Consider the following 15295-nt stretch of genomic DNA (forward strand, 5'->3'; position numbering starts at 1 on the left):
TTTTGAAGTTTACTAATGAAGCGCTGAAATGCATATCCAGCGCTTCATTAGCATGCGGGCGGCTGTGGCACTTCGAAATTGACGTGCCTTGCCGCCGCGTGTCTCGTCCCAACGGGGCTCCTTTTCGAAAGGACCTCGCCTACTTCGAAGTCCCCTTATTCCCATCAGCTTATTCCCATCCTTTCGAAAAGGAGCCCCGTTGGGACGAGACACGCGGCGGCAAGGCACGTCAATTTCGAAGTGCCACAGCCGCCCGCATGCTAATGAAGCGCTGGATATGCATTTCAGCGCTTCATTAGTAAACTTCAAAATGGCCATTTGCGTGGCCATTTCGAAGTTTGGGGCTAGTGTAGACACGGCCAATGTCTTCAAAGAGCCCAGTAAGCAGTGAGAGTGTTGGTAATATACTAGACAGTATTGACCTCGTATCACCCAAAAAATTCTCTTCCAGCACCAGTTTTGTTCTGAGGGTGCTGGATAAGAGAGGTTCAACCTGTACCAAGAACCTCCTTTCCCAATGTTCCTGCATGGGGGCTAGACACAATTGTCGTCTTGCAGTCAAGGTTAGCGGAGAACTGTTCAGATAGTGGTGCAAGTCTTGCAAAAGAAAAGAAATAGCTGAAGAATCTCTCCCACCTTTGCAGCAGGGGGTAAAGGTAGGTCTAAACACAGGCAAGTGCATACTGCGGTGATAGCCATGCTTCTGTGGAGCAGACTGCTAGCTTCATACCCTGTCTCCAGAAGCGTCCTGCCGCGTGGTGTTGGGGCCTTCAAGGACCAACATTGCCCTTATTTATAAAGCCAAGCCTATTTAAAATAGCAGAGTGTGGAGCTGAGTTGTTCCACCTAATCCATTGTGAAATATTAGATGCATTTGAGGCTCTTTTTCATTCATGCTGTGCTGAATTACTGTTCTCTAATTACTGTTCTGTTTACCTCTGTGACAGGTGATGTGGAACACAGCAGTCCACTTTGAATTCATCCATGATCACGCCGATTATGGCTTTAAAACATCAGATGTGAAGTTTGATTGGCGGTAAGTCTGAGATTGCCTTCAAGGTAGCAAAATCTTGTTTGTTTATCCCTTTGAAGCACACTAAATGTATTGGAAATAGTGTTTTCTTTATGTATAAGCGATCTTTCTTGTTTCCTTCTGTTGCAGTGTCCACTAAATTCACTGTGTGCATTGGGAGAGAAACCAGTCTTATTCGCAGAAGTTGCTTGCAGTTTGGTTCCATGTCCCTCAAAACCACTGTCAAATGCCTGATCCTATGGGTCAGCATTGCCGGTGCCAAACAGGATGTGGAATCAGCTGCAAGCAAACTCTGGGCCTCGCTCAAGAAAATCTCTTATTAATGACATCACAGGCTGTATAGTGGTTTGTTTCATGTGTTCCAAGCCCCTGCACGCCCCTTCCCTACCCCTTCCATACCCCACAGAGTTTGTTGACTTTATCTGATGACCTTTATGTGTTTGCATATCTAATAAGATTAGATTTTAAAGCTAGCCCCCTTTTTTCTGTTTATTCCTTTTAGCAGAGAGAAAAAGCTTATATAGTGACAGTGACTCATATTTTATTGCAGAGTGATTAAAGAAAAGCGTGATGCTTATGTGAGCCGCCTGAATGGGATCTATCAAAATAACTTAAACAAGGTTTGTAAATTTTGGTTCATGTACAAGTAACAAATCTCAAAATTACGAAGCCTCTTCTATATCCCTTTAAACTGTCATATGTTTCCAGAACCTAAGGAAAGCTTTTTAAGAGTGAGTGGTTTGGTTTTGTCATCTTTGGTCAGTGCAAATTCATTGTCCAGTAGTTATAAAAATTCTTCTCCTGTGTGAAACCACTATTCTTTCATTATAAGAGCAATTCCCACTTCGTGAAACAGAGAGACCTAGTTTTCCCCCTCTCCTTCCAGTCTATGTAATGTGATGGTGAACTTATGTGAGTAATACAGCCTCTGCTTAGGTCTTTGTGCACACCCAGTACACAGAACCCGGAGAATCTTGCCTACCAGTATCTGTAGAGGGATGGTGTGCCCTTAGCCCCTCTCCTGACTACATGAGGCAGTACTGCTCTGCCACTATTGCAGTATCCAGAGAAGATGCAAACTTTGGGAAGATGGTCCTGCAGTCCTTGTTTAAAAAGAGTCCAAGCCCAGTCTCCTGCAAGTGGAATACATGGTTTCATCTACTCCTGTAACTGATTATTTTTTAGGATGTGATGCAGAAATGTATTTCACTACCCACCCTCGGTCCTTATACATCAAAGGCCAGTGTACATTAATGTGGATGATCAAATTAAAATATGCAAGTCAAGCTAAGTTAATTATGTACCTGGAATAAATGTACCTTTAATCCATGCTTCTGCATGGTCTCAGCTGCAGGAGATCAACAGGAGCAAGCACTCCTGTCGACTTCCCTTACTCTTCACAGCGAGTACGAGTGCTGGCACTGACGGGTGTCCTTTGAGTTTGATTTAGCATCTTCCTACCAGACATGCTAAATCAAACTCCAGATCAACTGCTGCAACATCGATCTTCCACTGCGTGTAGACAAACCCAGAGTCCAGTCTCTGAGAGTTAGTGCAAAGGAATGAGGGAGAGAAAGGGAGGGTGTGATTGGCATGATACTGCCTCCTCTAGCCAGGGGAGGAGCTTTGGCCACACGTGAGCACTGCCCCTTATGGGTACTGCTACGTGCAATTCTCCAGCTTCAGTGCATTTGGTGTGGAATGCATGCGTGACTCGCACCGTAAAGAACCACCAGCTTAGTCGTGTTTAGGTGGCTGGAGTTTAATCTTCATTAGCTTCCCAGAACATACAGTGCCTTCTGATGCAGATTGAAGCCTTCTGTTATGTTTATGAACACTTCAGATTACTAGATGAACCTGGGCTTACATTTTCAAACTGGCTCATGATTTTTGGTGTCCACGTGACAGATTGTGGGAGCTTGATTTTTTTTTTTTTTTTTAAGAGGGTGGTTCCTGAGCACTTCTTGGAGTGGGTACCCAAAATCGCAACTCCATGTTTGATAATGTAGGCTACGAGGAACACTTTTTGGAAATTGAAATGCAGAATCCTAGAGCTAGCATACTACTTTTCTGCACTAATAATTTTGTCTTCTGCTCTGGTGATTAGGAAAGGTTCGTTCTTTCTCCATCATCTGCATCTGTGATTTATAGAAAGACAATACAGTCTAAAATTTGTTTTTTGTAGGCTCACATAGAAACCATTCATGGCCATGCAGCTTTTACGACTGACCTCGAGCCTACAATAGAGGTCAATGGTAAAAAATACACTGCTCCCCACATCCTGATAGCGACAGGTGGGCGACCATCAGTGCCCCAGGAGAGTGAAATCCCTGGTAAGTTTTTGAATAATGTGATCAACATCGTGGAATGCAAGTACATCTCGTAGGAAGAGATTTAATTTGAGTTACAACAAGACTTGCTATTTTTCCAGTGCAGACAGTGCTCCTCTCTGGCCCTCAGTGGTCTGTATAGAATGTGAATTTAGAAGACATTTGTTTTCAGCATACTACTGTTCCCTGCCTCCTATAAATGGAACGCTGGCCTGCATAGAAAAATCTGACCCAAAGCCTTCTGGAGTCATTAGAAAGATTCCCACTGACTTCAGTGAGCTTTGGTTGAGGCTCCAGGTCAGGATGCTTGGTGTCCGCAGTTAAAGCTTGTAAAGTGTGCCTACAGCTCCTTCACAGGCAACTTGACTGATGCCCTGTTTGCCATTTTTCCCTTAAGCCAAATTGGGTCTGCCTGTTCAGCACTGCAAATCTGCTTATCGTGAATGGAAGATCTTGAACAGCTCAGTCTCCTTTACCCACTTCTGCTTTTACTGAAAATGCTTTTATCACAAAGTAGGAAGGAACTGATGCAATGTTGCAGGTCAACACGGAAGTTGCATTCGGTTCAGCATGGATGTTTGACTTTGCTACCTGAGCCTTTTTCCATTTAGCGTTTTGTACGGTTCTGGTTATGACCGCGTAAATGAGAGCGACTACGTTGCAGATTGAACAGGCTGAAGGTGGACATATTCTGTGCACCCTGTGCAGATGTCCAGAGTCCACTTGTGCCTGTTTATGATATAAAACAGTCTGAAAGCTTAAAGGGTTTGTTGTCCTGCTTGATAGAAAAACTGGATCCTAAGTAGGGTGGAAGGGGTGTCCTGTTCATTTGGTGCAGAGGCCATGGACTGAGCCTGAATGTATAACCCTTTAATCCGCAATGTATAACCCTTTAATCCGCAATGGATCTCCTCCTGAGGTCTGTAGGAGGGTTGCACAAAGATTGCAGGTACAGTATGGCCATTATGTAGTAATGAAACTTTCAGTTGTTAATTGAGGTCACATTCAGTGTTAGTAAATGGAGAATCAGCTCTTGTTTGAGAGGACTCGTACTGTTTCTGCCCTTGGTCTCCTCCCTTCCCAAGCATCCTGTCTGTTTCTTTTCTTACTCTGGGCTTGAGGGTGTCTCCTTTGCTCCTCCTGTGGTATTTTGTTCCAGCAACTCCTTATTCACACCACCATGAGAGCTTCTTTCACAATTTATTTCCTGTTCTAGTTGTTAGAATGACACTCAACAAAATGGTTAAATTTGTCTGTGAAGTGCCATTTCTGGGCTTCAGCGTTTATGCTCAGATGAGATTAATTGCAGCAGGAGAATTCACAGCTGTCAGCTTTTGTTTCAGGCTCCCTGTAGTCTCATGAAGAGCTCACTGCATTGGCTCACATTTTAAAATATTTTTTGCAGCAATGGGGACCAGAAATGCACAGCTTAATAGTGAAAGCCAGGATTCTGCACAATATGCTTGTCACTAGGGGAACCCCTTGCACCTAGTAAGCTTCACAGTTGATATCATTGGTGACTGGAGAGCTAGTATGAAGAGTCCAGAGGTAGAAAGCTGAGCAAAGAGTTCTAGTCCCTGCTTGAAACTTTTTTCTATTAACACTTTACTAAGCGTTGAGAGGGGGAGAGTATAATTACATTGCCAACTCACCATTGGCCACCGTCGGCAGATGGGATGCTGGGCTGGATGGACCTTTGGTCTGACCCAGTATGGCCATTCTTATGTTCTTAACTCGGAGTAAACACATGGGCTGGGTCTACACTAGAGAGTTTTGTCGGCAGCAGGGGGCCCTCTGTCGACATAACTCAGGGAGCACCTACACACTTAAAGGAGTCTGTCAGCAAAGTCTCCACAGAACTCCACGTTTTCCTCGACAGTATCATCCCTCAAAACTTCGAGACATAACAATCTCTGGACATAGTACTGTTGACAAAAGTGCAGCGTGGCCACTTCTGTCGACAGAGCGCCTCCAGTCGACAGGCAGCCCTCTTCGCAGAGCTGCCATTCTGCTTTCTGGCACCAGAGGGCAGTGCAGTCTAGGAGTTCTCTGTCGACAGAGCAAGTTGTCTGTAGATGCAGTCTGTTGACAGAGGTTTTGTCAAGATTATCCTGTTGACAGTAACTTGTAGACATAGGCATACTGGGTTATTATGGCAGGGAGTAGAGCACCCTCTAAGGCTGTGCCTGCACTATGCAAAAGGTGTCTTTTTAGAGCCAGATAGGTCACACACATTACAATTTTAGCATAGTAGTAGCTTTAACAAGGCAAGTTGTAGTTTTAACACCTACAGTAACTTTGTGTTAGCTGGTGGAGGTAAACACTAGGCTTGTGATGGGTTACCTAACATGTTAAAATACATCTTCTTTATAAGTGAAGACGGCTGTATTGACTGGCTGTTTGATAGGGAAAAGGGAGCAGAGTTTTGAAGGGCTTTGTTGATTGGCATTTAAGGGGGTACTGGTAGCAAAATTGTTTGGATTTGAGGAGGATTGAGTGGCATTGAGTTGATTTTTGTGGAGTTATTGAATTAATTGGGGAGAGTAAAAATATAAATGCAAATTAAATATCTGTAGCTGCAGAGACATGATGCCTGGGTTTAGGCCTCTGTGGCCAAATAAGGATCTGGGAAGTTTTCAAGCTCTTCTTACAATGCTTTCTTTCAATTCTAAACTCAGTTTTGCAAAGTAGAGAGTGCCCTTCATCTTCGACAGTTGAAGTGGGGAAATGAGCATTAAAAACAAGTCAAACGTTTGTATGCTTGGAATTGGCTTGTATGTAAAAGCAAATAAACGTGAACAAGAAATGTAAATCGAAACTGAACAATGTTGTGTTGAAATTCCCAAATGCTGCTAAGAAAAAAGCAAAGTGTTGTTACTAGGAAAAGCATGTGAAATTGTGCTTTATGTTGCAGGTGCCAGCTTGGGAATTACCAGCGATGGGTTCTTTGAACTTGAAGAATTGCCCAGGTAAATAAACCAAAAAAATAAGACTCTCAATAGCAAAGTCATCACTCAGGCTGCTCTCAGTAAGCTGCTGAAAGCAAAGAGCACAGAGCTCACGTTTGCTGTATGTTGCCACTTGTGCAGCTACTTTTTCCTGTGAAAAATGCATATAAAATGGATAAATGATTACATAAAGGGCAGGACAGTGGTGATTTTAACACCTTATCTAGAGTTTAACATGCATGCCAGGTAGTGGTTTTTTTGGGTAAGTAACTGTATTAGGACATAACATGATTTTGTTTGAATCATTGTCCTTCATTTTTCATATTTTTTTTTTTTTTTTATTCATGGGGAAATGCTGTTTTGTTTGTTACTTGCAGTTTAAACAGCTCATCTCATTGAATATTTTTACACAAAGTAGTTTACAGAGTTACAGGTATTGGGGAAAATTTGGTTTTAAACAGAACAGGTGCGTACATCTAGTGCACTAATTGGATATAATGGCTGAAGTGAATGGTGCCTGTTCAGCTCTACCTATATAGTCTCATCTGGTGTTTAAAGATTCACGTGAACAATAAGATTGAGACTGTCATTGACATTGCTTTGTCTCCTGCCTGTGTGTTCAAATTAAATCTTCTGCTTACTTGCTAAGGCTGTTGAATGTGGGGTTGTTGAGCACTCTGTCTTAGCAATTCCAAAAAAGCCATTATAATTTGCAGGGTACCCTGTTGGCCTCAGAAGCTGTGTCCCCTGCCTAGCTGCACTTTAGCTCCAGCCTTCATCAGTAAAAGGTCTCTTAAATTCCACTCTCTATCTTCTTCTGCTTGGCACCTCCATGAGGCTTAAGTGGGCCTGAATTATACTTTGCTTCCTATTTTACTTGTCACTGTCTCAAAGTAAAACTTCATATTCTCAAGTCTCAGCATAAAGGATTTAGTTATTGGGAGTAGAGAGAACTTGTCATGAAAGTGCAGCATTGTGTCTCTAAATAATGTTGTGGTGAGAAGCTGATAACATTTGAAGGAGAGCCTAACCACACCACCAAAGAGGCAATGTGGATTTGGTGGTCCATGTTTGACATTCCTGTGCCTGCTTGTTCACACTGAAAATAAGCCACACAGCCTGCATACTACACAACTTCCATCTCTAGGGTTCAGTGATGGCCTTTAGTGTGAAGAATGGAACACAGATCTCCCTAGATATTGCGTGATCGCACAGGCACTTCATCATGCTGCTGGATTGGACAGAAGATTTTTTTTCTGGAAGGTTTGGCCTGTGGTTTGTGCCGAATACTACTCACAGCCTGATGATACTCTAGCAGTTTTTCAGCGCACAGCTTAATGCCCTGTATTGTTGGTAGAATTCTGTTTGGGTCTAACTTTAGACCAAATCAACCTGGACCTACAATGGTGTTGAAACAATTTTTAGGGTGGGAGTGTTATGACTCCTCCCTTACATCTGTTTTGTGCCTCTCTGATGATTGCCAAGTCTCCTGGACTCAACCAACCAGATACCGGTCTGCCCTCAAGAAGGAAATTGCAATGATTTAAGGCCTATGGCCAGAATGTCTGGAATTATGGGAAGAGCAACGAAGGGTCCTGTGGCACCTTATAGACTAACAGCAATTATGTCTGGAATTATGGGAAGACTGAGAGACTAAGAGAGATGGATTCATTCTCATGAGTCTCCAGTTACACATCTTTTCCTCAATATGGGGCATGTCATCCTTTCCTTTAGCTTTTTTTCAGGTTCACAGCATGAAGCATAAAGTAATGGATGGCATGTCAGCCAAGCCTCAGCCTCTGGGCTGGTTTTGTGCCCTGCCATCTTCTACAGGGTCTCTGATGGCTTGCCTGAGGATGCCTCAGCTGATCCCACTATTTTGCCTGTTCCTGCGACTCGTTGGTCTCTAGCCCAACCCAATGTCCATAGACAAGAATGTCATTCCTTGCCCAAGAGAGGATGCCATATTGTGCTTGGTATAACCACTCTGCAGGCAACACCTGTGTCTGACTCAAGTGGCATCTAGCTTTCCTTTTCCATCTTCTTTTGGTTTGGGGGGAACTGACTTAACAAAACAATGGTTTTGTAAGTGCACCAGAAACAACTGTTGTAACCACATCAATGCCCCATCAAAATAGAAGTAAGAGACTTGTCATTTCTTGGTTGGATTTCTTGTGGCATGCAGTTTAATAAACTAGACTTACAACATAGGTGGCCACTGAGAAGTTAGAGCCTGAGATCATGGGAAATACCATCCAATGTGACAAGAAATCCTGTCAGAAAAGCCCCTGACAGGGTTTCGAGATGCCCCCAGCCTCTGGTGTATTGCAGGGTCTCCTTGGTGACAGGTCATGCTTGATACATCAACAAAGCACAAAGTTTTACCGCAAAATTCTTCAGAAAGGGATTTTAACTTAAAAGCAATACATAGCCATCTATTTAATCTGAGGGGGTAACTTTAGGTGGGAAAGCAACAGCCTGTGAATATTAATGAACTGTAACTGCCACCTATGACCATAAAAGGTAAACTTCTGGGAAGATCTGAAGTCTCCGGACCTGTTAGGGGCAGTTCTCTATCAGGTCCGCACCTAGCCCCCAGACTCATGAATAATTCATGAACTGGGTGTATAAAAGAAGGCTGCTCACCACAGAAGGGGCCCTTCGGGAAGGTTCTGCCTCTTGACCCGGACCAGTCCCTTTCGGTAGCCCTTTGGGGTGAAGCAGCTGAAACATCACTGGACAGACAAGCAGCACTGAGGGGACCTGGATCGCTGCACCAGGCGCCATCTGCAGCTTGCAGCCATACCATCGCGCCAAAGCCCAGCAGTGACAGCGGTATACTACATCGCCTGACGCTGCTCCCTGGCAGGGGCTGACTGGGCCAGGGCTGGCTTCTGCTCCAAAGAGACTTCTTTAATGGACTAGACGGCTCATCAACTAAGCAGCTGTGAGCTGAGGCTACAAAAGAAAGGCCGCTCCAGCAGCTGTATCCTTCTAATATTGACTCTTTTCTTTCCCTTTACTCCTATTCACAGTTGCTGATATGATTGTTGGTTGTTTTGTTGTTAAGTATTAGGTATAGTATTACTAGTAGAAGCTTATTGTGTAGAGTCTCTTAAAGACCTTTTATTGCTGTTAACTTAGTGCAATTATATATACTTACAAATTTGTTATAAGTCACTGTTGATGTGAGGGATTAGCAACCCCCGGGCCAAACACTTATAAATAAGGAGTGTTAGGAAGCAGCAGCTCTGCCCCCCCCCCTTAGGAAAACGCAGGGGGTAGCAGGACCCCCAAGCGTATCATACCTGACCACAGTATTATATCTCATTTTTGGGTCCCTGGGGAGTAGCGCCCCAAGTGGACTTAATTGACAAGAGGGATTGTTGTCCAGTTTAACACCACCCTGTCGGTCTTTAATACCTTTGTGAATAAGACATGGGAATGGCAGTCGGATTCATCTTTTGTGTAAGTAAATGTAAATCAAAAGGTTTCTTTGGTGGACACTTATAATAAACTTCCACTTTGGTTTTGTAACAGTTAATTACTCTCAGCCTCCATTTTCTCTGGGCCATACAGGGAGCTGCAGGGACCTAACACCAGGGGATGCCCTCTAAGGAACTTAACTAGCTACTGCTGACACCGGTGTTTCTTTTAATCTGACCACAGTGCTAAATTGCCTTTGAGTCTTTCTAATTCAATTAGGCATCACTGTGTTTTATTTTTAAAGCAAATTGGTTTTTTTTTATTAAGAGGGAAACCCACGAGGGGTCATTACAAACCTAGAGCCATTGTTAGAGCCTAGATCTGATAGAACTTAGCATTTTTGGTCGACACTCTGCTCACACAGCACTCTCGTCTTGCGGGTGCTTGCCATATTCAGCATCTCGGCAGCGGCTGCGACACAGTGCAGAAGCAGCTGTAGGATGAAGTTATATCTGAAATAATCCCAGAACCAGGATGTGCTTGGATTATAGTAGACACCTTGTCTGTTCATTGAAGTAGTAAGAACTTGTGCCAGAGAGCTGTTCTGTTATCTCTGATGCTACATGTGTGATCTTGCCACTTTTCTTCAGGCGCAGTGTTATTGTTGGTGCTGGATACATTGCTGTGGAGATAGCTGGAATCCTTTCCACACTGGGATCAAAGACATCGTTACTGATACGTCATGACAAGGTGCACAAAATCATAATAACTAATGGTGTTTGCGTCTCCAGTGGGCTCAGTGCCTGTTAAAAATAACATTGTGCACAAACTGGCTGAGCCGAATGAAATAGCAGGGCAGGACAACTTGCTGTTTGCTAGGGCTAGGGACATTGATTAGTCTTAGTAATATAAATAGCCTACAAAAAAGTTAGGCAACATTCAAGTTCTAGAGTTAAAATCTCAACTTCAGGATCTACAAATATTAAAATTTCCCCCAGTAACAAACAGGGTCACGTAGTATGTTTTGTATTTTATGATCTGAAATGTAATACTGAGCTAAACAGAAAGAATAGATAATACTAGGTGTTTTGTCTGTTACTTATTAGTGCTGTGGGAACATTAAAAGTCACCGGTAAAGGTTTTCTAACATTGCATTTGTGCTATAGAAGTTTAAAAAAAAAAGTAGTGTTTTTTTGTCTTGTTTTTTACTTTAGAAATAACAGGAATGCGAAGTCTGCTCTTCCTGGTTTTTTGCTGGAGGGCTTCTTGAGGTGGTCAGATGTGCATTGTCAGGTTTTGAACCACAATAGAAGGGGTATTGAGTTTAAGTCGGTAGGTTTTAGGAGAAGAGGGAAAATTAAGGTTCAGGACAATAATATTTGCTATGGGCTGCAGTGCCTTAAACATGCTTGTCCTGATCTCTTTAACTGCTAGAACCAGTGGTGTTCTGCCACCTCGCATGGGTCAAAGGGCAGTGACATGCACAGGTGTCAGGGGGTCTCTGATAGCACAGTTGAAACTCTGGGAGAAAAGTCAAGCGTGGATATACCCACACTGAACAAAAGATGCTTCTGAAAAGACACCCATACACAGTGTAGCTCACTAAAAGTGTGCCTGTTTGGGCTGACACCTTCTTTGCTTTATCTCAGTACAGGACTTTTAAGCAGATCAGTTCTGTGAGTGATTTTGTATGTTCCACTCTTGGTGTGTGGGTGTGCCCATGAAAGGTTACTAGAAATTTTTCTCTGTTAGGACCCTGGGGGTTGGCTCTAGCACACTGTGCTGTTGCATGTTGATGGAACTAGTAAAAAGGGCCCAGCCGGCTCTGAGCCCTCTGTTCCTTTTTATTGCTGGCAGTGGTCACTGGAACTAGTTCTCTTGCTTTTGTAAGTACCCTCAGTGGACTGTGTTCTCTTGTATTTTATTGTAGATGGTTTAATAGGGCTGTCAAACAATTAAAATTAATCACAAAAATGTTAATCAAATACCATCCGTTAAATGTTTTGCATGTTTTCTACATTTTCAAATATATGGATTTCAGTTACATCACAGAATGCAAAGTGCACACTTTATATATTTTTACCAATATTTGTGATGTAAAAAAACCAAGATATTTTTCAACTTACCTAATACATGTACTGTAGTATGATCTCTTTGCCATGAAAGTTGAACTTAAAAATGCAGCATTAGTATAAAAAAAAACAAACAAACCTGCACTCAAACACAAAATATAAAACTTCAGAGGCATTTAGTCCTATTCTTGTTCAGCCAGTTGCTGACGTTTGTTTACATTTGCAGAAGATAATGATGCCCACTTCCTGTATATACTGTCATCTAAAAGTGAGAACAATCCAGGTGTGTTACATATTTACGTTCCTTCATGCTTCAGCCACCGTTCCAGAGGATGTGTGGTAATGCTGATGACACGTTCTGTTGTATAATAATTTAACAGTGCAGACTGATGCATGTTTATTTTCATCATCTGAGTAAGGTGCCAGGTTGATTTTCACGAAGGTGTTTTTTTTTTTTTTTTTTTTTGGTGGTTCGTGTTCTGTAATGTTCGCATTGCGGTGTTGCTCTTTTAAAACTTCTGAAAGCATGCTCCATACCTTGTCCCTCTCAGATTTTGGAAGACATTTCGGATTCTTAAGCCTTAGGTCAAGGGCTGCATCTGTCTTCAGAAATCTCACTTTCCTTGTTTTATCATATCTGAAGTGAAAATGTTCTGAAATGAACAACGTGTGCTCGGCCATCACCCAAGAACGTTGTAACATAAAATATGTATCAGACTGTGGCTAGAAGAAGGCAGAAGACATATACAGTTCACCCTCAGGGAGTGCAGTCACAAATTTAATTCGCTCATTTGAGTGTCATCATGGAACATGCCTCTGGAATTGTGGCATAAGCATGACGAGGGATGCAAATGTTTAGCATATCAGTCAACATTTTGCAATGCTGGCTACAAACGTATTGTGAACTCCTGTTCTAATGTCAGGTGACATTGTAAATAGGACACAGGCAGCATTGTCTCTCAAATGTAAGCAAACTAATTTGTCTTAGTTGGGACTGAGTGGACTTTGTCTCTGAAGTTTTACGTTGTGTTTGAATGCTGGTATGGAACAAAAAAAAGTTCTACATTTGTAAGTTGCCCTTACACTCTAAAGAGATTGCGCTACAGTACTTGTATTAGGTGAAGTGGAAAAAATATTTCTTTTTATCATCTTTCCAGTTTAAACATTTGTAATCAAGTAATATAAAGCAAACAATATAGCCTTTATGTTCTGTGTTGTAATTGAAGTAAATATATATTTGAAAAAGTACAAAATGTCCAAAAATATTTAATAAATTTCAACTGGTATTCTGTTGCTTAGCAGTGCAGTTAAAATGTGATTAATCAACAGCCCTAGTTATTAAGGTTGTTAGTGTTGAGTTTGTTTTTTTTTTTTTTTTTTTTTTTATCATCCCTCCTGAGGGGTTTGGTTGATTTCAGGTGCCCTAGGGTTTCTTCCTGCAATAAGACTGTCCCCATCAGAGACCTGCAGTCAAGTTGCTTGAAGTGCCCTAGGGAAGCTCGTGTTGGGGAGCTTTGCCAAATTTGCAGAGATGTTGAGCTTTGAATGAAGAAATATTGAAAAGCCTGGCTAAAGTTTGCTGTTCATGGAGGCAGCCTTGAGACCTCCACCTGAGCCAGGTCAGTCAGACTCCACACTGAATGCCTTGGTGTCTGTAAGGAGTGCACTCACTTCCTGTTGTGGCTGAGTCCTGATATCATTGGCTATCCCTAGTGCCTGAGACAACTAAGAAGCAGCGTGATGCCTCAGACCTTCCTCTCCTAGCAGTCTGCCAGACGTGGAGAAGCTGTCGAAGTCCAGGCATTTCTCTGGTGCTGATGCAGATTCCTCTGAGTCTAGACCCAGAAAGGAGCTCCTGCATCTATGGCACCCAAAGAGAAGCAGCCTATAACCTTTCATAACCGCTTCCTCACAATGTGTTTCATGAGTCCATTCCATGACCAACTGACCCCCTCTCCTCTGTTCACCAGACCTCTAATGGAGCTTTTAGTGGGGGGTGGGGGAGAGGGAAAAATTTCTGGCAGTGTTGTGCACCCACATACACAACAAGGATGGAATGGACATTTGCAGCTCCTCTTGAACAACAGTAGTTAAGGAAGGTTAGTGACAACTTTTTCACTAAATCAGTTTGTACAGGAAGGCCTTGCCATTTGCGGGGGTTACTTTCCAGCAAAAGTTGTGAATGGGGAAAATCATGAATTCCTGGGGGAGGGGGCAGTGTTTGCAACACAGAAACAACACATTACTGCAAAGGAGGCTTATTGCCTGCTGCGCAGCAGTCAACTAGGAAGTTTAATTTAAAAGCAGTAGATTAACAGCCAAACCGGGACACAAAGGTAATGCAGGTCAACTTTAACTTCAACCTTAATCACCCAAAACAGTGTTCTTTGAACTCACTGCCTGGGAATCTAATTGTTCCTCCAGCAGGGCTGGGGTCTCAAAGGAACGTTATCATGGGAAGCTGTTTAGGCTCTCCATACAGTCTAGCTACTGATGCCACAGGGTGACCACTTGCCAGTTTATCCATTAATTCCACATTCTGGTTTAATGTTGTTGCCTTTTTTGCCTTCTTAGCCTGTTAACCACTATTTACATTACTCACTTTTCTTTTTGGTGCCATAATTAAGATTGGGTTTTCCTTTAGCAGCTTTAAAATGGTTGTGAGGGAGCTTTGTGGTTGGGACAGTGCGGTGTTATGCAATGAACCGCAGCACAGCAAACTGTGACTAAGTGAAACCACAAACGGTGAGGCCTTCCTCTAGTTACAAAATCATGGACATGCCAATGCAATCCTTATAGTTGGTTTGCTTGCAACGTGGCAAGGAACAAATAGGTGCAAAAGAGATGTGCATGAAAGGAGCATTTAGATGGAAACACAATAAATCATATGTAATATGGATGGATTGTATGGATTTCTCATGCAGGTGTTAAGGACTTTTGATTCAATGATCAGCTCAAACTGCACTCAGGAACTGGAGAATGCTGGCATAGATGTCAGGAAGCATTCACTGGTACAGTATTACCCGTATACTTCATTACTTAAGTCTGAGTCTCTCCTGTGAACCCATAACTTGATTTTAATCTCTGCTGACTGTGTCCTAATTTTTTCTCAGCACTGTTATAACCTCTAATTGTGACCATGGTGAAATATGCATATTATATTGCTAATTTATCACTCCTGTGTCAGTGCTGTGTAAATGTCTTGTGTGGAGCAATATATTATCTTATGCTGTGTAATTTTGCAGCAACTCTTGTCTCTGGAATATTGTTAGGTAGGAGATGAGGCAAAATATGATGTGCAAGGATAAATCAGTTCTTCAACTATCATCGTGGGGACCTTGTGCCTGCCGATCCAGAACCCACCAGTGAGGCCATGTCTGTGCCCTGCACTCCCTCTTGTTTCTCCATCCCAGGCCATATAGGGCAGTGTGGCCTCATTCCTTCTCAGTTGCATCTTATGTTGGTGAGTGGGAGCTTAGCAGGATC

The 15295-nt window shown here is 42.7% G+C and overlaps 1 protein-coding gene across 3 annotated transcripts in view; it reads left to right on the top strand.

The window, feature by feature from the left end:
* GSR (glutathione-disulfide reductase) overlaps positions 1-15295 on the top strand; it is a 34576-nt gene that overhangs the window by 3742 nt on the left and 15539 nt on the right. For 2 of the 3 annotated variants that reach the window (XR_012645493.1, XM_074993849.1), the window contains exons 3-8: positions 948-1036; positions 1584-1653; positions 3219-3366; positions 6278-6332; positions 10388-10487; positions 14734-14820. Coding sequence is in view for 2 of the 3 variants with exons in the window: in XM_074993849.1 (XP_074849950.1) it covers positions 948-1036; positions 1584-1653; positions 3219-3366; positions 6278-6332; positions 10388-10487; positions 14734-14820 (549 nt within the window). In the remaining variant the exon portion in view is untranslated. The remainder of the gene's footprint in view (positions 1-947; positions 1037-1583; positions 1654-3218; positions 3367-6277; positions 6333-10387; positions 10488-14733; positions 14821-15295) is intronic. The other variant, XM_074993850.1, reaches the window with a different exon arrangement.

This window comes from Carettochelys insculpta, chromosome 4 (genome assembly GCF_033958435.1).
Source record: "Carettochelys insculpta isolate YL-2023 chromosome 4, ASM3395843v1, whole genome shotgun sequence".
In the NCBI taxonomy this organism is placed as follows: domain Eukaryota; kingdom Metazoa; phylum Chordata; order Testudines; family Carettochelyidae; genus Carettochelys; species Carettochelys insculpta.